The sequence below is a fragment of the Pezoporus occidentalis genome, unplaced genomic scaffold (genome assembly GCF_034315485.1).
Source record: "Pezoporus occidentalis ecotype Australia unplaced genomic scaffold, CSIRO_AGI_Poc_V1 ctg44, whole genome shotgun sequence".
In the NCBI taxonomy this organism is placed as follows: domain Eukaryota; kingdom Metazoa; phylum Chordata; class Aves; order Psittaciformes; family Psittacidae; genus Pezoporus; species Pezoporus occidentalis.
Window position 1 is genome coordinate 891,430 of NW_026915769.1, and position 27,911 is coordinate 919,340.

At 41.1% G+C, this 27,911-nt stretch overlaps 1 protein-coding gene and 1 long non-coding RNA gene across 6 annotated transcripts in view; one reads left to right on the forward strand and one right to left on the reverse strand.

Moving 5' to 3' along the window:
• The window catches only part of ITPR2 (inositol 1,4,5-trisphosphate receptor type 2), a 255,283-nt gene that overhangs the window by 218,825 nt on the left and 8,547 nt on the right, over positions 1–27,911 (reverse strand). For all 5 annotated transcript variants that reach the window (XM_062634812.1, XM_062634811.1, XM_062634808.1 and 2 more), the window contains exon 2: positions 2,492–2,562. In XM_062634812.1, coding sequence (XP_062490796.1) covers positions 2,492–2,562 — 71 coding nt within the window. The remainder of the gene's footprint in view (positions 1–2,491; positions 2,563–27,911) is intronic.
• Positions 20,117–27,905, forward strand: LOC134172064 (uncharacterized). Its single transcript, XR_009967815.1, has 3 exons — positions 20,117–20,278; positions 23,977–24,033; positions 27,800–27,905. It is a non-coding gene; the product is annotated as an uncharacterized LOC134172064 (long non-coding RNA).

Consider the following 27,911-nt stretch of genomic DNA (forward strand, 5'->3'; position numbering starts at 1 on the left):
GACACCTCTGTGGTACCAGGCACTAAATCCTGATTAGATCCAGGATTAGAATAGGAAGTTTTTTTGCTGTGTTCTCAACAAAGCTCCTACTATTTCCACACTTAGAATTTGACATGTAAGATGAAAGAGAAAACAAAACAAACAATGACTTTATCTCTGCTACAGCCCATCTCCTGAAAGCCACTTGATTGCACATGCCTGAAGCAGCATGAAAATGCTAATAGATGTGGCCCCTAACGATATAGCCATTATGCTATAGCATGGCAGGTTGCCTCATTTGGGGTGATAAAGCTCACTGATTTAGCTTCTCCTACCCCTGTTGCAGGTCATCCAGATTTGCATTCTACAACAATGCTAGCAATAGCTAAGCACTTCAAAATTAAGTCAGACATGGGGGCACCCTAAAACAGAAAGAAGAAGGACAGGAAGTGAGGAGCCAAAGGGAGCTAAGAGGCAGCAGTGAGGAGGAGGAGGAGGAAACTGGTTAATAACAAGTTTTGGGGCAGGGAGGGAAAGGGAGAAGAGGGGATCCCTGAAAAGTGGAGGATCTGAGTTAGGGGAAAGGACAAGTTAGATGCTGTGGAGAAGAAGGAGCAGAGGCAACTAAAAATAAAGGGATGTGTTATGCAAGCAACAGAGAGAGGTTTCAATAGCGAATAGAGCCAAAACTGTCTACAACTAATACAAAACATTCCCCTGCAGAAGCCGGGATGTAGCTCAGAAGTACAGTCCTTGCATTCCCCCAGCAGCAGCAAACAGCTGTACATTTTGTCAGTGCTTCCTCCCTTTCTGACATCTGATCTACGTTACACATGTTCTACAGCCACCATTGATGGCATGCCATTAGAGCTGAGAGGTTCAATAACTTTTCACCCTGGATCAGTGTGCCCAGACCTTCTTGATGCTGTTGAAATTACTTAAAAAAAAAATCAAGAGACAGTAAAGTCAACTTTTTTGTTCTTTGCCTTTTGAAGTTAGGAAAAAAGCATCATGTACAGTTCAGTATAACTGTACTGAAGTTATAAAGTCAAGGCCTCAAATATTAAACAACTTAAAATGTAAGACTGTCTTTTTCACCTCTGTTCAACTCCTTGATCATAGGCATTTGGTTGCATTCTGCAATTATACCATCACACGCAAGTCTTTTCCAGTGACCCCTGTCTCACATAGAAACCCCGATATCTTCTATTTTGAGAACACATCAGGCTAGTGAAGTGGCTGAAATACTGCCCAAAAAATCCCAATCTGAAGTTTTGTGCAAGCTGGAAGCTGTGAATTAAACATGCATTTGCAGGCAGAGAGAGGATGAAATCACAGTTAGGAAGCCTGAAAGACATGCTGGAGAACTATATTCTATCCTCATCCCTGCTATCAAGTTATTTCATCATGCAAGTGACTGAAATTTATTACTATAAGTTTCAGAGTACACATCCTCACTTTCTCAATTTCCAAGCTCTGCAGATGTGCTGAGTACTCACAGCTGGAACTGGAACCAACTGCTGATGTTTTCTGGATTTGCAAGGGGAAAAAAAATCTTGAATACTCTGACAGAGCAGAACTGAAGCCTCTCAATGGCTTAAACACAACCTTTTTGCAATAATAGCATATACACACTACAGCATAATAAACACTGGAAATAAAATAACAAGGATAAGCGTGTCAGTGCAACCCCTTGAGACAGATAAAAGCAGCCATGAAACTCATTTTCCTTGCTCTAAACCAAGTGAACCATAACTGTCTTTATCTCATAACATGTGTGAATCCACATTTAAGCCACAAAAGGTCTGGAGCAGGCTAGTAAGGCTCTGCCTTGGCACAACTAGAGCCAACAGCTTAAATCAAGCACAGGCCAAACTGAGAGTCTACTTTTATTTTGTTCCCTGCATATAAACACACCAAATTTCTGATACCACAGGTGTATTTTTCAGTATTTAAGAAGTAGAAACTGTGTGTTGTCAGTGCATTGTTATTTTTTCCAACAAGCAAAACAGCAGAATTATCAAAATCTACAAAGTCATGTCCAAGAAAGTTGAGAAAAAACAGACATGGTTTTAAGTAAAAGTAAAACAAAAAGCTGTAAAAATATTTGAGGGTAGTCTTAAAATGTTGTCTTATCTTTAAAAAAAATAAACAAACCAGCAGCTCAAGTACTTTTGACCCTCACAAGCTTGTTTTCCATTTACAGTAAGAGCAGGTCTGGAGCAAGGAGTTGGTCGCACCACAAGGGATCAGCATTTGATGTACAGAACACAGCAACCAACTCTTGGACTACAAGAAGATTAGTCCCTTTCCCCATATTTTCCACCTACCCCTCCTGCTTTTGCTGATTTGGTATTTAATTCTCAAAATATTCACATTCCAGCCTGAAACTTCAACAATGTGTTCACAAACCATGAAGGCATTTGGGAAGTTACATTCTGATAAGGCAAAGTGCTGAAGGAGTTACAACATGCACGAACCAGTCACCGAAGAATTACCCATAGGTACTGACCTCTGAACTTCTTTGGAGGATTAGCAAGGTCACCTGCCTCTGGCTGAACCACACACCGGTCATCCACTAACCTAGAAAAACAAAAGTTATCACACTTATTAAACATGTGTTTGACATCAGAGTGTGTATATATATATATATATATATGTGTGTGCGTGTGTGTGTGTGTGCATATATATATGCAGAGACATACCTGTCACAGCATAAATATTGCACATTTCTCCAATTTAATTCAAAAAAATACTTAAAAACTTTTATTCAGTTACTAAGCATAACAAAAAAAAAAATACATTTTCCTTCGAGAGAGGATTTCCTCTACTGAACTAAAATATGGCCTACGCTTCCATTTAAACCCAGTTAAAGTCCCTTTTGCTAGATCATGTGCATTAACATTTCATGTAAAATTTTTGTTTTCTTTCATTAGAAATAGTTTGGTTTTCTACACCTCTCAGATTCTCACAGCCTTTACCCTAGGGCACAACCCAAAATCTATCAAAATCAACAGAGAGACTTTAAGACACTTAAATAAGCCCTGGAGAAAGACCTCAAAGAAAAATGTTGGGAAGGCACACTTGTATCTGGTACGAGAAAGGACATCTAAAGCACTGTGGGTTAGTTTGGCCCTACACTTGCAAGCTGTCCTGTGCTCACAGATTCCTGCATACCCACTGAGGACTTCTAGGGGGATGATGAGCAAGCAAAATTTATGTGGGTACATGTGGACCTGCTTACACATCTTGATATGCAGGGGGGTTTCTCCAGTGACCTGCTGTTTCATAGCACTGTTTTAACTAGAATTTGAATCCGGGATCCAATAAAGCACCTTGGGTTTTAGTCTTTAAACATTCTGCTGCTCTTCACCATTTCCAACCTTTTTCTTCTGGGGATGCATGTGGAATTAAGTTTCAGCTCCAATCAAAACTCAAGGGACCACATTTTCTTTTGCTAAAATGAATAATAATTTATTTGATCTATATCACAAAATCTAACTGACAAATCAAATCTATTTCTCACAATATTTTAGAAGTTAAATAAGCAATAAAATTCAAGAACATAAATTGTTAATCTTATCACAGAACTCCCTAAACATAAATTTAGCTTCCTTTCAGGAAGCATCTTGTAAATAATCTGCCTGTTTCAAACAATTATTCAGGAAAATCAAGTTTAAGGACACACTACTGCCCTGCTACTTCACAACAACAGCCTTAGCAGCATTTTCTGTGGGAAATTGCCAGGAAAAGCACAATCTGAGTTCAGCCAAATTACATAATACATACATTCAGTTTTCACACAAGCTGGTAAAGTCTCTGCATCCAGCCATGAGTGCAGCAAGACCAATCCCCCAGCATGCCCATGAATTCTCTACCTCTAGCAAGCTGCCTGTTGACAAGCTGCCCACTTGCAGCTCCCAGAAACAGAAGTGAAAATGGTAGAATTTTACAAGTCAAGAGCTCGGTTCTCATAACATACTTGGATGCAAATGTGAGGTGTCAGCAAGAAGGGAGAATTGAAGTAATGGTTCCAGGATCAGGCAGGGGATCTGCTATTGCCTTACGGAGTTGTGTTTTTCACAGTCTAGGTTTGGCCAGGCTTAACAAGAACAAAGCAAGGTTTGGAAAGCAGGACTTAGGAAGAGTCAGTGCTGCAAGATCTGTCTATGATCTAGAAAGTTAAAGATTCTTATAAACAGCACCTAAAACCTGGAACCACAGAAGAAACAGGGCTGCAAAAGACTACCTTAAACAGAAGCTTTGCCAAAGGATTTTAATGCCAAGAAGTACACCCCCCCCCCCAACAAAATCTCTAAACAGCTTTCTGAATAAACCTGTAAGGTCTGACCTTTAAGCACTGTCAGGATGGAAGACAGTATATTGGAATCTGAATGAAATTGACAAGGAACAACTTGTGTTCCTTGGTGACAACTTGTGCACTCTAGTGACAGTTAGAACTGTGGATGAAATGCAAAACTTCCATCATGGCACCACATCACCATAACAAAAGCCATAAAGAAAACAAAGTGTTGGTGCTGAGAAAAACCAGCAAGAACCTGCACACTGAGCCAGTTAGCTACAGTGTTCAAACATGTTAAACTTCAAACATGTTAAACTTGTAAGGCTCAGAAAATAGATATTGAATGATTAATATCTATCACTTTCATTTAAGCATTCTCTAAAGGTACAAGGATAAAGACCTTGAGTTCTGCACTTCTTAGGAGCCAAAGGCATCAGACAAGACAAAGGAGAAAGGAACTGCTGCTACTCCCATCCTAGAGATGTGACAGCACAGAAATGACAACACAAGAAAGATGAATTGACATGTGGCAGGACAACGGCAGGACAAAGGTAAGGCAGGCAAGATGCATCATCTCCTGAGACCTTGCTCCATGCCTTCACTTCTGACATCTTTGTTCCTTACAACGCATCTTACAACACAGGACAAAAACATGAATGAAGTATTGCTTTGTCTACAAAGCAGTCTTCCAACAACTTAATCCCCAAAATTTCCACACAATTACATTCTTCCTGTATTCCAACCGTATGTCCTTCAAAATGTTCAGTAGCTACTTGTTTATGGTGGATGTGTTTGTTAGGGTACTATAGTGAGAGCAGAGTTGCACATTGCACATGATGCAAGACTTCAGCCTGCTCTGTAGACCGGAACAAAAGAGGCTCTTCAAACACAGACCACTTCCTCCGATACACATTTCAAAATATTCAAATCCCACTTTTCATACCAAGCCAAAAGGCAGCTGTTGGTTTGTTGCTGAAGCCTGCTGGGTGGCTGTGTTAAGCAAGCAGTAATTCATGACCTTTGTAGTATGCAAACAATCCATCTGAGATGTCCGAAACGGAGCAACAGGCTTGACTGCAAAAGGTCCTGGGCACCTGCAACTTCTGTCAGAAAATGGCACAGCATGTTTTAAGATCACTCACTTGCTGGTTTGCATAGGATGCCAAAGTACACCAGACAAGACTCTGATAAAGGCAGAATTGACTGTATTATACCATCATATTTGCAAGCTATTTAAATACCAATCGAAATTATTATGCCAATATTCCCCTTCTTCATTTCCAGGTTGTTCAGCTTGGAGAAAAGAAGACTCCAGAAAGACCTTATTGCAGCCTTTCTGTTCTTGGAAGGGGCCTATAAGAAAGACAAGGAGAGACTTTTTAGCAGGGCCTGTTGCAATAGGACAAGGGGTGATGGTTTTAAACTGAAAGAGATGAGATTCAGGCTGGCCATGAGGAAGAAATTCCTTACAGTGAGGGTGGTAAAACACTGGCACAGGTTACCCAGGTGAATGTGCCATCCCTGGAGACATTCAAGGCCAGGCCGGATGTGGTTCTGGGCAACCTGATCTAGTTGAAGATGTCCCTGCTCACTGCAGGGCGGTTGGACTAGATGAGCTTGGAAGGTCCCTTCCAACCCAAACTGTTCTGTGATTCTACCCAAGCTACTCTATCACCAAAGAAGCTTTGGCAAACTTCAGAGGGTTCAACTCTTCAGCTGGACTGCAGACAATACTGCTACTGCTTTGTGCCTCAGTTCCTGGCAGATAAAACATGACCGCATTTCAGTTTTTCATATGTTGATGACATATAAATGGAAGGAGCTCCCTGCACATGTATGATATGATTTTTATTTGTGCAAGTTCTTCCCTGAACGCAATAAGTATCTGGTTTATGAATAATGCCTCCAAGTAACTGTTGCATTGCTGCAGTAATTAAGTGGTACAGTAGTTCACCGGTGCCTAAGATAAATCATCAGAAAAGTCAAAATAATAATTACAGCCCAGACTTTACTCATAACCCTTTGTATTCAGTAACTGCAGAATTGTGGTCTGAAAGTAAAAACATTAATGGGATTGCTTGTCTTTGATGCCCAGTCTTTTTCCCACTGTAGCCAGGGAAAGCTTTTCCACTTGCTGCAGGGGAAGCAAGGGCTGCTCCTCACCATACCACCAATCTCACAGACTAGCAGGTATTTAAGCCATTAAGACATCATGCTAGAGTGTACAAAACCATATTAAATGAGAACTGAAACTATCTAAAGCAGTGTCTGTGAGTTAAGGTGTGCTTCTCAGCAGAGGCAGGTGGGGAAAGCAAAGGCAGCTTTCAACTCACTGTTAGTGTTAGCCAGGGTAGTGCACCATATCATGTAAAGTGGTCAAAGCACAGATATGTTCATTTTTTTCCCTCCTTTGGTGGAGTTCAATCTGTCCTTTCTCACCATATGCAAAGCCAAATGTGTATAAGCATTCAATGTCTTGCAGCAGTGAATTCCATGTAGAAGGTAGCACCTGTGTAAACATATTTACAAGCCATTTCAAATATAGTGCCTCTCGTTGTTTCAGCATCAAAAGGACAGGACCAACTTCTTCCAATATTATTCATCATTTGTTTTCAGAGCTTGCCTAATATAAACAACTTCAAACTACCCATAGAGTTTCTAACATCGCTCCACTCCCTGGGCACTGGGCAGAAGCAGGGAAATAACAACTTGAAGTAATTCCCACTAAATCTTTCTACCGGGTACAGCAGCAGTCTTTGTAGGGACTTTCACTGAAAGAACAGACAGAGTGAGACTCTGAAGAACCAGGGGGGACTCACTAGCTATTTGGGGAAACAGGAGGAAGGCTGTACCAATGGCAGGAGCAAGACTAAGTGGCAGCAGTGTAACTGATAAGGAGGTTATGTTGGCAAAAGAGACTAATGGTATCTGTGTTTTCAGTTATGAATCATGTATGCTGGATGAGTCTTCATGTCCTACAAGCTCCACTGATTACTTACACCAAAGGTTTCTAGGAACTTGCAGATGTAGCATGAGGGTCAAGGAATAGTGGTACAGCTACAAACCTAGAAAAAATCTTCACAATGATGAGTTATTTTAAATTTTAAATTTACACTGAGTTACACTCTGGAAGAACAAAAACCAATGAAAAACAGAAAGGAATGATGATGGATTTAATGGATTTTAGGGCTCTTTCATACTGTAAGATGCTTTTTAGATTGTCCAAGAAAGGAGCTACATAATGTCCATTTTTCCTCTCTTTGTGCCTTCAATTTGAAAAAGTCTTCCTGAAATGTACTTTTCCTATCGACAGACTTCCACTTTTCATAACCAATGTTATTAAGCAAAACAGTACCTAAAAAAACACATATGCACACAGACTCTCATACATATACCTATACATACATGCATGTGCGCCTAACTTGTCAAAAAGTGCAAGACCCAGCTACTGATGCCTGTTATAATACATGAGGATGAACAGAATTCAGCTTGATACTCTTTATACATATATAGAGTATTTTACTCCTCAAAAAGCTGAATAAATTAAGCTAGAGGCAACGTCTTCAATCTAAGACACTCAGCTGCTCAGATTTTACTCTTAGTGGTAATATTATTTCACTGTTCTGAGCAGCATAAGGCCTGACAGCAGCAGGAAGAGGGGGCAATATTGACAACAGTAAGATGAGTTTGACATTTTAATTGTCATTAGAGGCAAGCAATACGTCTTTGTTCCACATCAGTTCACAAATCATGCTGAGGCTACATCCCAACGACACAAAACCTCAACACCCCTTTGTGAACAAAAGAGCAGCCCTCAAAACCTCTCCTTCTTCCTCAGTCATCTCTTCACATACACAACCTCCTTATCAAAAACACTCTTCCAGAGCACCTTCTTCTCCTAACTGCAGCTACAAAGCCTCTCCCATGCTCCACACAGTAACCATTTGGGAAAAGAACTTCTAGTCACATCACTAAGAAGCCAACCAATAATGAACAATAGGTTATTAAAATTTTGCTGCCCTGGAAATCAAGCATCAAATACCCAAGTGCCAAAACAATCAGGTCCACCCAGTTCTTCTCCAAGTCCACCCACTTTTCATCTCATTGAGCCTCTTATCAGGCATCTGCGTCAGCCCACTTCTTGCTTGCTTCAAGCAGTCTCTTGCCAAAAATCTACAGTCATCATACCTCACCCTTCCCAAAATGTGAGTTCATATTCCTTTGTGACTACCAGTTTTGATTCAAATGATTTACAGCTTTATGATTTAGCTCCACTCTACAAAATTCGCCCCTCTTCCTGTCTCCTTCCTTTCCGCAGAAAAATTTTTCATCCTCTTTTCACGTGTGATTTTTCAGGGTCTCCCACATTAACCCCAACTTGCACAGAAAATAAAAAGGATCTTCCTTGCACTTACAGCAGGGCTATTAAGCCTCTGTACCATTTAGGAAGATTTCTTGTTAAAAATCCCTTTTGATAAATGGGAGGATCACAATTCATAATATTTAAACAAGAACTGCACTACATGCCAATGAGGTGCAGCAGCACAGACAGAGACACGAAGTCTGACTCCTGCCTGCTTCTAGCTTCAGCAGCTTTATTCTTTCCTCTCTAAATAAATTTTAATTGCAATAAACGTAAAGCTTAACACAGGTTGAAAGAAGCTATTAAATCACAGAACAGTTGAAGTTGGAAGGGACCACAGGAGGTGATCTAGTCCAATCTCCCTGCTCAAGCAGGTTCACCTAGAGCACATTACTCAGGATTGTACTCCTGCCGTGGAAAAATGAAATTCTATGCATCTAAAAATATTCCTGACTTCTCAAAGTGTCTAAAACAGCAGACAAATTTCACCATGAACCATCTCAGCTACACAGATCAGGAACACTCAGCCATTCTCGCCCTGCTGAAAAACGCTCGCACAGGTCACTTTGAATTGCATTATCGAATGCCATGGAGACAGAAGGGCAGAAAGCAAGGCACAAGGCGCATACTGAGAAACGAAACAACAGCATGCTAGTAGGCAGCTCCACAGTTGCACTAACAATTGCACTAATAATCAGCCTTAAAGGTTTTTTTCTTTATCTGATCGTACATTCATATATTCTCGTAACTGCACCTGCAGGCTTGCATGCTGGAGGGGAAGAAACAAATCAAAACCAGAAAGCTGAAGTTTTTCCGATTCAATTAATTAATCCAGCGATAAATTCTGAATGCCACTTTGTTATTCTTTTGTACTGTATTATATCCAGTCATGCTTTTAGCTTGTAAAGGCTTCAGGAACCTGTTCAGTCGGATTTGTTAATCCTTTTTATGGTTACATTTAAAACATTGCACAAAATGACATAAACTGTAAGGAGAGTTAAAATAAATGATTAAATAAAGTGTTATTTGGTGATTACAGTGCAGGGGGCGGGGAACAATTCTTCAGTTTTAGTCTCAGTTTTGTAATTTTCTTGGCTTGCATAATAGTTAAGTCATTTATGCCCAGGGAAAATGGTATTGAGCTTATCTTGAGCATACTAATTTTTGCCAAGTAAATAAACATTCACACAGTATTTCAATATCCTCACAACAATACAACACACATTAAATCACTTTGCAGTGCTGCCAAGCACACCTATTTTCTGCTGTCAAAAGGTGACTTGGGAAGTGTCAATGGGAGGAGGTGTGCCAGCCCACCCCACCCAGCTCATTCCCCAGTCACACAAAGTCCGTCTAGGCTTCTCCAAAATGCTGGGGGTGTGCTCCCAGGCTTGTTCTGGCTTCAGTCTGTCTCAGTACCTTTGAAAAACAAATTACATTCCCATAAAACTGAGGAAATGTCTGATTCCTTCCCTTCTTTTTTTTTTTTTAATATAAAAAGTGAAACTCTACCATACAAGGATGTTGTGGTAGCCTAAAGGCATTCAATAGAAGAAAGTCTTGCATGGGAAAACATATTGTTTTGGATGAAATTTGTATTAAGACATTATTCTACAGCTAAGAGATGGAAAGGATATAAAGTGATTAGCAGGAAAGCTTTCTGAAAGCAGTAGTGGCTTGCAGAACACAGACCCACTAACAGTATGCATCACCTGGGAGACTGGACAATTTTTCTGTTATTGACATTTTCTTTTTTGGGTGAAATCTTGGCTTTCTTTGAACTTACTGGCAAATTCTCCACTGATCTCTCTGAGGCCAAGATTTCACTCCAGTGACCCTACCTTCCCAAAAGTGCCCTGGGGGGCGAAGTGCTGTTTATTAAATAACAAGCAGTGTCAGCACCAAGTGCACTGCTATATCGGAGACCCTTCAAAAGGAAGGAGCCCACGACCAGCAAGCTCACCACTGCCAAGACAAGCTCACCTGGATACAGGATAGCAAATGGCATTCTGGTGGCCTGAGTTCAGCTATGTAAGCCTAAAATGTCTAGCTTTAATCCACCATCTGGGATCTTTTTTCAGTCAAGACTGAGAGACAGGCACCTCCAGAGGGCAAAAACAACCTACTCTAGGGCAGATGTGTAAAGTAAGAGCATGAAACATCCTCCTGACACAGCCTTTCTCTCTCCCTTGTCTACTGGCTACTTGTAAGAGGACTATGCTTTGGCAAAACTTGTTAAGTGTAACTCCAAACCATCTTCAGACAGAGGTACTAACGTTCTGCAAGGCTTTCCTCCTAGGTCAACCTGAACATCTGGCATTTTTTCTTGTGCCTGGCTTGAGATGCCAACAAGAAACCCGGGTGGATCTGGTTGAGATATTCCTCCTGCCTCATCTACCTTCCTTCTGTGCACCCCTCAGTGAAACAAGACTGATAACACTGCACTCTTGGAGGAGCACACTCCCTACCAGGTTTCCAACAGGCAGAGAAAATGTCCCTACACATAGGCTACAAGGAATACGTATCTCTTGAAGTCTGCAAAATCTTTTGTTTAAAAGAGCCAGCGTGACCAACAGTATATATTTGAGGGTGAAAATGTTTAGGCTGATGCAGTTTATCTCAAAATATTCCAGCCACTGAGGTATGGTGGAACAAAAGAGAAAAACCTCCTTTTAGTTTCAATTAAGCCTGCTCAGCTATTGCTCAGAAGGAAAGTTGTGAAGGACCACTTCAGTTAATTGTACACAAAATGAAGATGGTAAAGAAAGCTGTATTAATTACTCCAATTTCGTTAAAACTGGAAATTAGATCATTTTAAGGCAAGACTTTAAAAAGTGGGACACTGCAGAAATAAACATAGGTATTAAAATATTCCCTCTTCAAGCATATTATCATACATTAAAATCCAAAAATGCCATCATCTGCTCATTCGCTCAGCAGTCTATTCGAAATGTTAGCACACATACAGTATTCAACAGAGGCTTTATATTCATGCTCTTCAGGGCAAAGGCCACATATAGCAAACATCCATGATAATCTCCAAATATTCCTTCTGTTTATTTTAGGAGCATCTGAGGCATCCTTCATCAAAGTGTTTAAGTACAATCTAATTTCCACAGCTCTTCTATTTAATCCTTACTCCAACTAGCTACATATTGAATGCAAACACTACAACAAGTTTAGGATTTGGCCCAATACAAATACGACGCTTACTTAGAAGTAAATCAGAAAATCAAGATTAAACACATAACTTTAACTCCGCTTGCTTACACCTTAAATACGCATAACAGGTCTGCCACTCAGCTCTCCCAATGTGTAAACGTATGGATGCTCTCCCAATGTGTAAACATATGGATGCTCTCCCAATGTGTAAACGTATGGATGCTCTCCCAATGTGCAAACATATGGATGAAGTAGAATTACTAGGTATATTGACATAACATACATTAGCAACACTGACACTGTGACCACTGTTAAACAAAAATGGAATTTTCGGGCTTATGCAAGTCTGCATCTTCACATGAATTTTAGGCATGTAGTTCACTAATCAGTCCCTATCAGACTGAGTAGCTTAAATTCCTATGGTACATAGTGACTTCAGAGAAGAGGACCTATTAATAGCATCACTGGTCTCAAAATCAAGTAGACACACAGAACTCACCGCAAGGTTACCTATTCAGCCAGAGACAGTAAAGCAAAGCCAGCAGTATAGAGAAAATAGTCACATTCAAAAGAAATCCTGCATCCAGCTTCCACCATGAGAATTTGTGCTTTTTGCTCAGCTGTGTGCATATAGCTCCACGGCACATATTTGTGAACATCCTCTTGAAAGGACTGTTTTGAAGAACTGTGCACTAATGAAAGGAATCGGAAAGTCTGAATTTGCCACTGTTAACACCATTTAATGAAAACAGAGAGAAAGGTTTACGCAGAAAAATACTGTTGAGAAATGCCAATATCTGTCCAGTGATCCAAAAGTGACTTCATCACTGAAAATGGTAATGAAAGCATTCACACCTACACGCCAAAACAGCAACACATTGTATAAAAGAAGCATAAGCAAAAGGCGAGAATTGGGAAACTTACTTTTGGCTGAAACAGCATAATGTAATAATATTGTTGTTTAAGCAAACCAGCTTCCAATGCTACTGTAGGGTCTCTAACGAATTTCTGGGACAATAAGATACATATAGAAGAACACATACATACTCAAATACATATATACATATTACTGATCCTGCAAACACAACTTGGAATCTAGATCCTGGAAATCAAACCAAGTTCTTTCTCTATTTTGTAACATAAATAGTAAGAATCCGGCAGACCAATCCATGTCACACTGTGTAAAAATGCGCGTGGAAAACATTTCTTAATCAAAATGCTGATATTTTACACATTTTTCAGTGTTTGTTTCACACAGCAATGGCAAATCTTCTGTGCCTAACATTTTGCTAAAAAAGTTCCCCCTTTTTAGATAATAGATACCCAAATACTCTATGTTACAAACTCATTTATATGTCAGGATGTTGAATGAAGAAAGGACTCTCCTTATTTCAGAGGCCTTCAAATGGTGACAAGTCCTGAGCTAGTGTGAACAAGTGTAATTCTACTCAAGTTAGTCAAACAGCCCTTTTCTACAATAACTCAGCATTGACCTAGTTCCCTTTATGTTCTTTCCTTAGCCTGCCTTCCCTTAGCTACTCAGAGGCTCTCTTCAAGGACAACCAGCAATACTGTGCCACCGTAACCATGCATCACAACTTGAACGCACACCAGCCACAGCCCCCTTCCACGTGACATACTGTATCCAACATGTACTGGTACCCAACATGTAATTCAGCTCCCAAAATCCTGCTGCTGGTTTCAGCATTTACTCCTGCCTGCAGGGACAATGACTTGGTTTGCAGAAAGTCACTGAACTAGATCTGCTCACCCTTTGATATGTGTCCAGCTTTCACTGATGGTAATGAGAACTATGCACAGCTATTAAAGGATAAGAGATAACTTCACATCAACACGTGTTCCAATTCTTCCAACAACAGATTTTATTATGTTCATTTTGCAATGACAGATGTTTACAATTCTTTGCAGCTGGGCCAGGTTATTTTGCCTATTGTCTTCACTTTTCTGTTACTTCTGCAGCAAGTTAAAAAACACCTTCCAAAAAAAAAAAAAAAATTGGCTGAAAAATTGCAGTGACTCTTTTTACATGTTTTTAAACTGAGCGGAGCCAGTTTCCTACTGGGAGAGATCATTTTGGGAGCTGTTCCAGATTCTCTCAGAGCTGCTTTCCCAGTTGCTGGAAGCAGCTCTTGGAGCCTTTTGCCACACCTACACCCAACCTGTACATGCTCGCTTAAGAGAGTTACATGTACCAGCACTAAGCAGCAACCTGAAGAGGAAATGCTTGGAGAAAAAGTTGGGAAGCAGGAAAGAAAAAGAAGGAGCAGCCATAAGCAAAACAGTAGCTTCTGTGCAGGTATATGGGTATGAAGGTGGAAAAAAAGAGCCAGTGCATTGCTCTGCTACTGGAGTGACTCTTTCCTAGCTAGCATTTTAAAAACTGAAAAATTAAGTAATAAGCAGGTTCAAACCTCAAAACCACTTCAGACTTCTCTTCAATTGACCACTGTGCAGGCTGGCATCATCTCTGGTCTTAACACTGTGACACTAGACTCACAACCACAAATTCAACATGCCCAAGAACACTCCCAAAAGCTGAGACCAAGCAGCACAGAAAACCTACATTTACCTCAGCAGACCTCAGGATCCAAGCCATGGCGGCGGCACGCTTCAGGAGAAGCTTCCAGGAACCCTCCATCTCTGCCCCTGCATAGGACCTGGGGACAGCATGAGTGCCAAAATCACACCAGGAAACTGAGCTTTGCTGGTAACCAACCATTGCAGCCAAGCACCTCAGAGCACACGTGAGCACGTGTTTATTAGTAGAGACATGGCAGAAAATTTGAACATGGTCTCATCCTTGACCTAGCACTTGCACCTGCACTCTCAGCACTGACATTATGCTGAGCTGGGACAGGATGGGATTTATGTCACTACATAAACATCAGGGCAACAACTCTGCTGATCACCGAAGAGGGCTGACTCCCAGGCTGTGCTGTCAATGGTCCAAATGTTGTATCACCTACTAAGGTGTGTCTTAACAACAAGCTCTGTTACAAAGAAGTAAGTTTGGCCTTCTTCCGTAAGGCTCTCCAGTTCTGCAGCATTCTTTTCAGCTGAAAGAAGAGCTTCCAGGTCTCCTAGTACAGTTTACCCTGACACCATAACAGAGGAAAAACGCCTGCAAAAAATTCCTTTCTCTTTGGAGAGCTGGAGTCCTTTTATCATTTACGTACGCTTACTGGGAATTAACTGGCAGAGAAACAAAGACATCTTCTAGAAAAGCCTGCACTTCAGTGATATATACAGGTAAATAGAAGAATGGCATCCACTTCATTTTTCCTTTTAAGTGCATTAACGCCTGTACACACACATATTAATGCTCACATTACAATCCCATTAAACCCACGAGTTTTAAAGATGTGGACTACGTTTTAGTTAGGAAAAAGGAGCATGGTTCATCCCTCTGAATCAGTGACTGCAAAGCACTGTTATTCTCAAACATGATCCAGGGATACACAGCACACCTTCTTCTTCCCATGCCAAAGTATACGTCAAAGTATATGTCACAAAGAAAGACAAACCAGCTTGAAGGTTACAACTCACGTTGCAAAAGTTTTTAAAGTCAAAGCAATCAACTCTAGAAGAAGTGCAACAGTATCATACGTTTTGTTCTAAATCTTGCAATTTTTGGTATCTTTACTATTGGCCTACTTCCTGATGCTATAAGATTATATATTAAAGAAACCTCTACTTTCACAGAACAGGAAAACAACACATGTTGCTTGCTGTCACCACCACCCAGAGAAACATGAAAAATGGCTGTCAGCTCTGAAAGCTCAGAAACCAGAGGACCAAGGGAATGAATCCATGCACAACCACTTTTTTAACACTCACGATTTTTCAAACCCCTCTCTTTTGTTGGTAGGGATCTGACTCATAATTTTCAGAAACAAACAGGAAGCACTGCAGACATCTCCAAGTATTTCCTCTCCCCACCCTCCCTTTTGCCCACCCCTCTTGTCTTTTACTTAACTTCTGGACACTTTATTATTTCTTTTGCTACGTCCACAGTGAAATGTCACTGCTCTATACTGGCTCCAGTGTGCTAAGGTACACAGGCCTTCTTTTGCTGAGATCAAAGGGAAAGGTGCCCTTCCTCCCATTGACTGGACAAAGTGAGGCTTTCACCAGCTGGGAATGCAAAGCTCCTCCACCACAGCCTACAGCATCACATTGGCAGCCCTTCCCAGTAGCAAGCAAGGGCTCTTCGCTCTCCAGTCACTCTGCCCTAGGGAGCCTGAGCCCCAGGGCTGGCAGGGGCAGAAGCCAGCTGGCCAGGCACTGGACGTGACCCTCCCCACAGCAGAGTCCTGCCGAGTGGGACTTGGAGCAGAGAAACAGGATGAAGAAGTGTTAGAAGGTAATGTGCCGGGAAAGCTTTTTTACCTTACTCTGTTTATTACAGCGCTTCCTTTCATTGTGTGCTTGGGGAAAAAAAGAAAAATCATTTCCCCTTCCCCATTCACCATCAGGGCCTGTCACAATGCTGGGCAAGCAGCTGCTTAGCACTGGCTAGCAAGAGGCACTGCGGAGGGAGGACCTCAGGGCCAGCTCCTCTGCACCCTGAGCAGAGCCCTGACTGCAACTTGTAAGGAACTACTGGGAGTTTTTATGACCATGACTGCCCAAAACATGCCCACCAACAGGTGGGTGAGGAAGGGGCAAAATCCAACATGTGGGAAAGGCCGGCAGTGAGACAGCACACTGACAGCCCGTGTCTCAGGGAGATGTAGCACAAGGGGGCATGAGTCCTGCACCTGCTGGAGTGAGCTGGGGAAAACAACATGAGTGGCAACAGGAGAAAACAAAGGACTTGGTTTGAAGAAGACCATGCAGCTACCACAAGGAACTGGAGCTAGGTGAGCATGTGGTGGGTGATGGAGTAGTCATCATTACTTACTCCTGCACGACCAGCACTCAGCCAGTGTGGTGAGAACCATGGAGGCACACAATGGGAAGCTACCTGTTTCCCTTTTTGGATCTGTTGGTGCTCTCAGGCTACTCTTTTTTATTTTCTTGATGGAAAAATAAAAAAAAATAAGTGGGCTACATTCTAGCAGCCCTTCCCAGAAAGAAAATGTTCCACTTTTCAGGGTACTATGTGTGTTCTATTTCTTTATGTTAGTGTATAGTCTTAAATGCAATTACAGGCAAGCCTGAGATCCAGAGGTTTGTACCCATGCCGCTGTGGCTCCCATAGTGACTTTGACTGTAGCAGCAAGGCTGCCCTGCTACTGGGCAGTTTCCCTGGAAGGGGAATGTGAACACAAAAAAAAAAAGGAGATACCAAAATTCCCAGCTAGTTTCAAGTTAAATAAACTAATTGCTGCACACAACCCCATTTTAAAAGTCCTGCTAAAGTCAGCCTAATATTGTGCAATAACATTCATCACAGTAAAACTATTCTAACCTTCTCCTTATCACTCCACAATCCTCTCGGACGCCTTATCACAAGAAGTCAACCCAATGCCTGGCACATTCAGTGCCGTAGCTACGATTCCCTGTTCATTTGTGTATAGTAAATAATACTACTCAGCTATAAGCTGATCTGAAAAGATAGCATAGCACCGCACCCGAAAATCAGCTCAATTTTTATCACCTTTCCAGATTTGATTACATAATCAAAAAGCCAATCAACTAGCTCTCTGATGCAGCCTTGCGTAGGCTTACACAGTTTCTTCTCCAAGTCAAACAGCACCACATTGTCTGGGGTAATCTCATCCGCTCACATAAACAATTAGTCTGCTATATTTTGATTATCACTTCCGTTTAAGAGGACATTGAGAGATGCTTCAGCCTGAGTGGCAGAAGGTCTGGCCTCCTGCTAAAACAGACATGCTCTTCTCAAGCTTCTTTTCTAACTGCAAAACATAGCTGCCAGCCTTGCCCCAAGTACCTCGCTGAAGCAGAGCTCTGTTCTCATTTGACACACGGAAACAAACCAGCATGCATTTAGGTGATGCCTGACACTTTTTTGAGTTATAAGACTCATAGATCACATATTCGATAAAAGAACTAAGTTGACCCAAATGCAGGAAAGAGCAAAAGTAAATACTGAGCTATTTCATTCAAGTCATGTTACAGCCTTTCAGAGCTTGACTGTCTCTAAGCAACAGTGAACTCCATTAGCACAAATCATCTACTAAATTGTTTAAGTATATGAACTCCTATTGCATAGAGAGTGCTGAGCAGCACTCATGTAAACTGTTTGATTTGAACAGTGACATGCAGCCATGGATAAAAAATAGCTCACAGAGTAAATGTATATCCACGGCCTCAGTGGTTTGAAAAACTATTCACCAATCAAAAGGTAGGATAATCCCTGATACTGCAATCTACTCATATAAATTCTTCCATCAGTGTAGTGCCCTAAATGAGACATCAGAAGTTAACTGCTCTCCTGTGAACCATTAAGATAAAAACAGATATTGGTTAAACCTAAATGGATGATCTTTCTTAGAAAAATGGAAAGCAGAGAGGAGGATTTATTCTACTGCGTTTGTATATGTTCCTTGCTACTCTGGCAGCTTAAAAGGAGTACAAATTGTTCCCATGCCTCACAATGTGCACTTCATCTAGCTGGTCTGCAGCTCTGTGTTAGCAATTATGTGAATTGGAAGTGAGCTTGAGCCTTTGTTGTTTATTTTTTTTCCCTGCTCTTCAATCTGAAGAGGTTTTAGAACATTTTTGTTTATTTTTACCTTTGAAGTTCAATTTTTTTTCTAGGAAATGAGCACTGAAAATAACTGTTTGTTTGTATGTAAAGCTCTGTGTTTATACAAAAGAAAAGTTTGTCTCCAACTTGTCATCCTGAAATTAGAAAAACGTATCACAGCACTTATGTTCAACAAAGTTGTGCAGAAGTTCCCGCCAACTAAATTTGTGCAGATCTTGTCATAGCTGCAGAGGAGACTTTTAACTGGCATTTGGATCAGAGTCTCTGCTGACTTACTCTGGCAACACAGTGCCCAGAAAACACCTGACTGGCCAGCACTCAGTTCACCACCTGCAAGGGATGGCACAAATATCCCACTTCCCCTCCTCTCAATGCACATTAGCAAAAGTGGCAGAAGCAAAATAAGACTTCCCAGCACCACTTAGCAATGCTCTCTGGCCAAGGGCCGTTTGAAAGCAGTTACTTCCACATTAGTGCTAAGTGAACCAGAAATCCAGACACACAAAAATTCATCCGGCCTCTCAGGTTTCAGTTTAAGGTGGGAACAGTACCTTCAGAACACAAAAAGCCATTAGCTAGCTAAGGCAGTGTTGAAGTCCTGACCACTGCCTTTCCTCGGAGAGTTCAGCCTGTACAGAAATTATCTCAAGTCATTTACATCTATACCACTATAAAGAGCCTGACAGCTTCTTCCAGGCAACCTTCAGTCCCTTCACATACACTGTTTAACCTGGAAGGTTCTACCTTCAGTCTAGGGACTGGATAGTGGTAGTCATCTGCCCATCTCCCAAGATAAATCTCTAATCTGGGAAAAAAACAGAGCATCTCCTCCTTCCTGCAAACAAAGAGGAAACCAAAGCTCATTGGTATCCCAAGGCTCAGAATTGCTTGATTTGTCAAACTACCCTAGAAGAAGAAATTGTGCATAATAAGGTTGAATCTTTAGTGATAACAGATAACCATTTGTTATCTACTGTTTGGGTTGTGCGGACCCCTTACTGCTCAAATTTTCCCTTCAACATCCTCCCACCAGCCACACAAACTGCAAGTGCTGTGGCAGAAGCAGCATCAGTAGTGCAAAGGTGTATGCAACTGCCACACAGACTGCTCTTTCAGGACACCAGAGCTCAGTAATGGGGACAAAACTGGCTTCCTGCTGCTCCACAACTCACACAGTAGATTAAATGCTGAGGAACTGCAGTGAACCAGCTCCGGCTGCATAGCCCAGAGACCAGCACCAAACACCACACAGAAAGAGCTACCAACATATTTCATTGGATGCATAGGAAAACCATCTTCCTTCTTCTTCTTCTAAAATAAATAGCCTACCTCATGTCACTGAGAAGGATTCAGTCCCGATTAGATAGAGAAGGACCAAGAATTCATATAAGGTATTTAAGGCCCAGCTTACATAACAGATCCATAGCTCTTCTGACTGCAAAAGTCAGGGAGAAAAAACTGCACCTGTTTTTAGAAATAATGAGTGCCTTCATCAGTCCTTAGAAAACAAGCACTCAGATCTGATTCCTAAAACTACCATCACATAGAAACATCCTGTTCTTGAGCAAAAGCAGACAGAACATAGAAATTCCAAAACTCCTTCAACAGGTAACATCATCTACCTACCTAGATACCCACAGCCAAGGTGCAAAGACCACTCTGAGGGTATTTGAAGGTACTTGAACACATTTCATCACTCAGGCAAGTCTGGGAATACAGTATCTTTGGCATCCTCACAGAACTCAAATGACTGGAAAGAAGTACTGACAAGGTATTTTCAGTTCTTTCAGGCTAACAGGATAAATACCTCTAGTTCTTCTACAATGTCTGCTAAACCAAGAAAATAGATGAAAAGCAGCTACTGACAAAATGCTTTCTTTCAGCTGAGCTTGCTGGAAATGCTGCGCTTCATTCTTTGATCTGGACATAAACTTTAATCAGTTCCATGCAGATCTTTAATCCACTCACTTGTCACTACAAGCTAGACTATTATAAGGCATGTGCATCAACAACATACAAAAAGGAGGTACGAAGTGCAACTGAGACTGAATCTCCTTGATTCGTTTATGTCCCACTCACACCCAGTCAATTCATGAACTCCTTTAGGCTCTCCTCTAAAAATATGTCCCAGAAATGTTCATGTTACCAAACAGGCTTGAACAAGCTTTTCCAGTCTAGCATTTGATCTTCTGCACAGTCCACATCACCCCAAAATATCTTTAAAATAAGAGATTTGCTTTATATTGAAACAAAATAGCTTCTGGAGTATAATTCATGCTCTCATCCACTCCTCTTTTAAGTTCCTCAAGGGCAATAGGATATAGTGCCCTAATTTCCTTGAGTTTATTAAATTAGGCAGTTGAAGGTATGAGTCCTTAATGACGCTACCACACCACGATAGTGGGCACACTGAGCTACTGCGTCTTTTACAGAAGCCCACAGTCTTGAAGACTTAGCAAGATAGTTTGAATTTAAAATTCTCCTTTGACCCACAGATGGCTCACTCTTGACTCTAAACCCACAAAAATCACTCAGCAAAGTCTCTTCTACTTCCAGAGTCCTTTGTTGCCTGACTTTACAAGTGTCAGGCGATTCTGTGAAGTCAGTAATTATCACGTCAATGGACAATCACAACTATAAATTCTCCGGCACAAAAAAACCCTGAGCTCTTCAACAACACACTCCATCGATGCCCCAACAAGATACTGTTGCACAGGCGATTTCTCTCTCTCCTATCTTGCAAACATCACATTTCCTGCACCCTCTTCCACATCCTGCTTATACTTCACCAAATGGTACTTTTTTCAGATCAGCTAAGATTCTTGCAGCCCCCCCAAATTCAGTATTTGCAAAGCCACAGTACAATTTCTGAACTAATATAACCTCCCACATACTATCTTGTTTCTACACTCCCAGCTTGCCTGATGCAACCAGAAAACCTTGATCTTGCCATTCTCAGGGGATGCTACACTTTAAGATGATTGCAAGAGCCCATTATCTCTCCAGATGCTCTCCTGGGAAAGCCTTTGGCTGCTCTGAAGTCCATTCCAGGAAAAATATATTCTTCGAGTGGATGATTCAGGAGGTTTGCATCTTATTCAGGAGGTTTTGCATGTTATGAGAAGGAAAGAAAAAGTGATCTCTTTTTCAACAGTCATTCCTTGAAATAATTATTTGATCTTCTACCTAAAGCTGCACCTGGAACTAACCTCCAAAGAGACTTCATCTGGGTGAGGCATCAAGGTCACCCTGCTGCTCCCAGATCTGTGAACACTTGTAAAAGCATACCCGTAGTAATTCCTACAACCAAATGGCAAGTTATTCCCAAGGTGCCTCAGCATAGTCCTGACTCTGTACTTCTTCCTTACGTAAATTACACTGAAAATGTCAGGAATTGTAAGCACCAACAGGAGCTCTCCCCAGGTAGTTCAAAAAAAATGTTGTCATACTTCATCACCTTCTAAATTTCCCTTTATTTTTTTATATCTATCTTTCCTCATCTGGATAACTGATCTGCAAGATAAGTGATCTTCAAGTTCATTTCTAAAGTCAAGTCTCTGCTGAAGCTCAAACACAAAGCAATCCGAAGCTTTCCTCATCTGTATTTTGTGGAGAAACAGATCAGGATCAGAGCAAATATATTTTCACCATCCCACTGACTCACTTTGCTGTTTGAGAGTGGGTATATTGTCTGCTCATTTCCCAAACTTGTCCAGAGAGTTCTAATTGCTGCCCATACAAGGTTTCACTTTCATCTGCAAATGATCATTCAAAGAGTTCACTTAGGAAACCTCTTTGCTTTCACTCCTGATGCACCCAAGGTTTTTTTTTGTTGTTTTTTTTTAAGATGTCATTTTTATTATTTCTTCAATTCCATTTGCAGGGCTTCTAGTTCTTGTATTAGAAGTCATAGCAATTCTTTCTGGTCTCTTTTGAGGGTGCAGGTTTTATTCTGTGATTGCTTCTTGCACTATGGCTCCACGGGAGCACCTATCACAAATTTCCATTTTGGAAGTTGGATCCACCTAATGATACCAGGTTAACCTTATTCACAAGTAATAGGACAGTTCTGGAGACTTAAGGGCTGTTTCCACTATAAAAAAAAAGTTTAAGATGGTATAAGGCATTATCTTGATCATTTATTCAGAAAGAATTTATAAATCCTTGTTTTCCTCGACACAGGAGAAATCAAATAGCAGGAGTTTATTTAACTACAGTTTTCAGAGAGAACAGTGCTCAGTAGCACACTCATTTTTATTGTCCTTGGGTCAATATAACAGGTTTTGTTTGGCTACGACTGAGGTTTTTGTCCTACATTCTCTGTTATTCTGGTCACTTAGGCCTGCATAGCTCACCCAGTCGATGCTGAATTTCTTTCTGTGAAGCTTCTCGGGTAACAGTGTTCAGCTTTTGCTCAGACTTTAACAAGTATATGTGCTTTGGGTGGTGACTTCTGTAACTTCAGCTATCTGGTTGAAGAAAGAGGAAGGATTATATCTCACACCTCCATTACAAATGAAGAACAAATTAATTACAAATCAGTAATTATACTTGCCAGTGTCAATGAGGTTCCACCCTATGTATGAGCATGACAGTAATGCCAGCATGCATAAAACTCCTCAGCACTTTGTTTTTGTAATGATAAACTTAATTCTGCATCTTTAAATACACACTTAAGAAAACACACAGTTGACACACGAAAACTTAAAAAAACTAACTAGTTTTGTCACATCTGGCTTACTCCCAGGCTCACCATGAGATAAACCAATTTATGCAACTTAGCACTGAACATCTTACCAGATCAACATTTATAAAACCTGGCCCAGAACTTGGAATCTTTGGTTATGTTTCACAACATGCCTATGACCCTGTGCAAATTGCTCCTCTGCTTGAGTCCCATCCCTTATTACAATATTTCTTTTCAAACATACATAGATCTATGCTTGAAAATTCAAACCAGTGTTGTCCCAGTTCCAGCTCTACTAAAGTAAAATGATTCTATTGAAAGCAACCTATCAGAGTAGAGAGTTTAATCTGCCACAGAAAGAAAGTGGACCAGATGAAACAGTCCCATGGACCAGATGAAACAGCCCCATGGACCAGGAGCTTGACTCCACCAGCCTAATACACAGTTTTGTTTCAAATAAGGTGTCATAACAGAACTTTACATGTAGTGGTTTTACTATAGCCTAGATATTACATGGGGGGGGGAGGGGGGATATGGTAATTACTCCTTACATTCAGTGGCAGAAAAACCTGTCCAACTGCAAAAGTTAATACAGACAAGACTTATTGCCTGCCAGGTCCTGACCTTGTTTGTTTTTGCATGAGAAGCCATTTCTCACAGAAACTGAGCACACCTCTAACCCAAATGTTGCAGCTGCCCAGGGTCCATAGCAGTGCTCTCTCTGAAGAGCTGGATACCTGCCTCTGAATGGCTTCATGATCAAATCCTAATCTTTTTTTTAGTACGCCTGCAAATTTAAGCAGGTAAGCAGAAATCTTAACTTGGATCCTCTTCAACAGGTTCTTTAAAAAATTGCCTCCTGACATATTTGCAGCTTAAGTCTACAAATTTGCAGATGTAGAATATACACCTCAGACCACCACTGGAAATAATGTCATAAAAATTTGTTATATCTTTCCCTTGGAAAAAGTAACTAAGAAAATGGCAAACTGTCACCTACAGCCTGACATAAATAAGTTATTACCTCCTCACCAACCCCAAAAAGGAAGAAATCCAGTAAATTTTCTATATGTTATTTTGTACTTTTATCATTTAAAGACATGACTTTTTTTTCTGTATTCTACTATCGTTTACAAATAACATACTATTATGATGGCACCAATATGCAAGAGTATCTACAAAGATACCTGACAATCTGATTTTAAACTTGGACTTCCTGTATTCACAGAAATACTCAGATTTACTGTTCTTACAGCAACACGGAAATCCAAACTATTAATTACAACAGTTTGGCAGTGAAGCTTGACTTACTAAGGTTCTGTCTTCAACCTGCGAAGTGTTACAGACATTGCCCTGCCTGATGTAAAGCCTCATTTTAGAACAATGAAATTCCACAAGCCTCTCAACACTCACTTTTCAGCTCCCTCTGAAGAGTCAAGCCCACTGGGCCCTGCTTTTCAAATCTGGAAGAGGAATGAAGCCTACGGACTGGCACCCTCATGCATGGCAGACAGCAAGGAGAAGACGGTGCATTCAGCTGAAATTGAGTCTACCTTAGCAAAAGGCAGTGACCTAGTTAGAAATTGTCCAAGATATCAAAGTAATACCACTAACACGCAGTTAACCTTTTTCTCTTGGTGCGGTTTGCTGGGGTTTTATTAAGTGAAGGATTTATTTTTTTTTAACCTTTCTAAGTAGCCTTAAAACTTTTATTCTTTGATCAGAAGAATGGAACTTGCATTTGAACATTTTTCACCACTCATAACTGCACAAGGACCTGCTCTTAGTGTTTCAAACCCGATACCCAGTCTTTCCCAATGTATTACTTCTGTTTCCTCTATTTAATGTTTCTGAACAATAAAAATACATTGGCCAGATTGAAAAGGTGACAGTGAATACTTTAGCAAAGCCCACTAATGTTTCAGTTACCTGGAACAACTGGGGAGCTCATCAGAAATCTGAGCCCAGTTAACTTTAAAATAAGATCAACAAAGTCAGGCAAAAAAAAAAAAAAGCACTGTTTCCAGTCTTCAGCACTGAGCTACCATTCGTTAGCCACCCCACCTGCAAAGCATGTATTCTGATTTTAAGTTAGTGGAAGAAAATTACTGCTCAACTCAAGGTACTTCTTACACACATTTCATTTGCAACAATTCTTGGTTTTCGGCTTTTCTCCATATCCATGAAGGAGAAACTGAGGATATGCACAATTCATGGAATTCTAGGAGTTGGGACTGTACAAATAACGTTGGGTATTGCCAGATTCAGAACAAAACTATACTGGTCACACCTAAATCAGCTGCCCTCTAAAGCTGCCTAGTTAAGTTTTCCACATCACAGTGCTCACGATTACACAACTACACAAAATTCCACAGGCATCAGGGTGTAGATGCACACTGGCGGCAGTCAAAATTCCCCGCGCTGAAATGAAACACATCCTGCAGGTGTGGCTGGGGAGACCTCAGTGGCTTGTGCCTGCTGCTCCTCCAGCTTTCATCCCAAGCACCCTCAGGAGGCAGGCAGGCAGCTCGGGTGGCTTGGAGTGTGGTGCTTGACCCACCCTTCTCTGCACACAGGAATACCAGCGCAAGTTTTCACTCAAAAGAGGAAAAACCTTAAGAATGGGGTTGCTCTCTTTTAACTGTGGGCAGCAGGTACAAAAATCCGGGGCTTGCCATGAGTTTAAGTAGTTGTTCTCCCAGTCCTCTGACTGCTTTCAACTGCCCTGCAACATCAATTAACTTGTGTGTGTCAAGTGCAGGGGAGGGGGGAAAGCCTTTTGAAATACAAACAAATCTCTCAAAGAAAATCAAGATAAGAAGTCCAAGCACTGGGTCATAACAAGTTTCTGTAGTTTGAAATTCATATGAAAAGCCTTGTTTCAGGGTTTGTTTGTTGATTTTTTTAAATGACGTTGATGTTTATCTGCCAGAGGTCAAACAACAAAAACTTGATTACTGTTTTAATATTAATTCCTTGTACAGAGAAGAGCTGTAGTAAGCTTAGCCTACAGTGTCAGATGGTAAAAACCACACTTGATATGCTCTTCTAGCTGCCTTCTACCAAGTAATTTCAACTCCATGCCATGTGGCAGAAACAACCTAAAGGGGCATTTAAAATGAACTCTACAAAATGTATTATATCAGAAGATTCCCAAAGTACCACAATACATTACATATAATCTTAGTTGTTACAAAGCATTGGGCACCGCGTGCGCTTAGTAAGTCAGCCATACATAGCAAACAACTTTGGGACCAACACCAGTAAGAACTCCTGTGCTTTTACACAAAGAATTGCATAAGATACCATAGGTAATCTTAAAACTGCTATTTCTTTCCGAGGAACTTTGTAACTCAGGCACTCTCTTGGAGAAAGCAGTATTATTATGCATTTTGCTTAACAACACTGGAAACCCTGGGGAAAAATGTACCAAATACTCAACTGTTTGAGAGCTCAGCGCAGACTTCCACCACCCGAAACACCAAAGTAAACAGGTGCAGTGACAAGCTGATTTCTTCCATGTCAAGCAATTTGAAAAGAAATCGGGCAGTTTGCCAGTACCTCTTCTAGCTATTTTTTGTCAGAGGGAACTGCACATCTCTCAGCAACTGCCCATCATCTTCTGTTCCTCTTCAGCCCTGCTTCCCTTCTAACACGTGCCACCTTTTAAATCACACAAACCAGTTACTGCCCCACCACACACACTAACCTCTTTCCGCACACCCTTGATCTGCTGATTTCACTACCACCTCACCCTACATTCACCAACATACTTCTGTGCACCCATCTCCCCCTTCTCCTCTTCATCATCCCGGGGCCAGCAACCTGAGGACTCAGAGGCCAAGAGAGACTGTTTTCCCTGTTCTCTGCAGCCTATAGCAACTCATGGTCACTCATCAGCCACTGGAAGTAATAGCAAGGAAAATCCTACTCAGGTGAAGCCCACAGAGGGTTGGGGCAGCTTTTGCACAGGCAGCATCTCAAGTTACCAAACTCTGAAACATTCTTGCTAGTGCACAAGGATCCCCTAAACTAGAGGCACAGAAGGCCAGCTACTGAGCAACAGGAAGAGGGCAAAAAGCACTCATGGACATGGTTGGCAAAACCTGCCTGAAATTTATAATGACAATTCACTTAACTTGACAAGCCAAAAGGTAAACCTGAGCAGAAGATCCAGAGCTGCAGGAGCTCTGGAAGGGGAAACTTATACCCAGGTAGAGCTCACAGTAAAAGAGCCCCATGCAGCCCAGCCTGGTCAATGACTTAGGGTCCTCTTTATTTTTAAGCAATAAATAAGAACTGTTTCAAAAGACCATGCTTTGGACAATGCTTTGTTTCTATTCAACAGCAACCAATAAAATGCAAACAAATGAGTGTGAGAGGTAGACACAGACAGTTGGAAAAACAGCACTAAAACAACAAGACTACTCCTGACAGTCTTTTGGCTACTACAGCCAAAATAGTCTCTCAAACCTCAAGCGATTTCCTTAACTCTGTTTCCAGTTTTGCAATCAAAACCATTACCTTGCTAGAATGTAATTTCTTGGTTTAAGTTTGTTTCATGCTTGAAGTGAACTGAGGTAGTAATTACTTTTACTTCTCCAGAGATAAGGAACCTAAAGCAGTTGAACAGCTGAAGCTTTCCTGTGCCCAATGGGAAATGAAGCTGTAAATTCTGGGAACTGGGACTCAGCTCCCACACAGCTGTAGGTGAGGT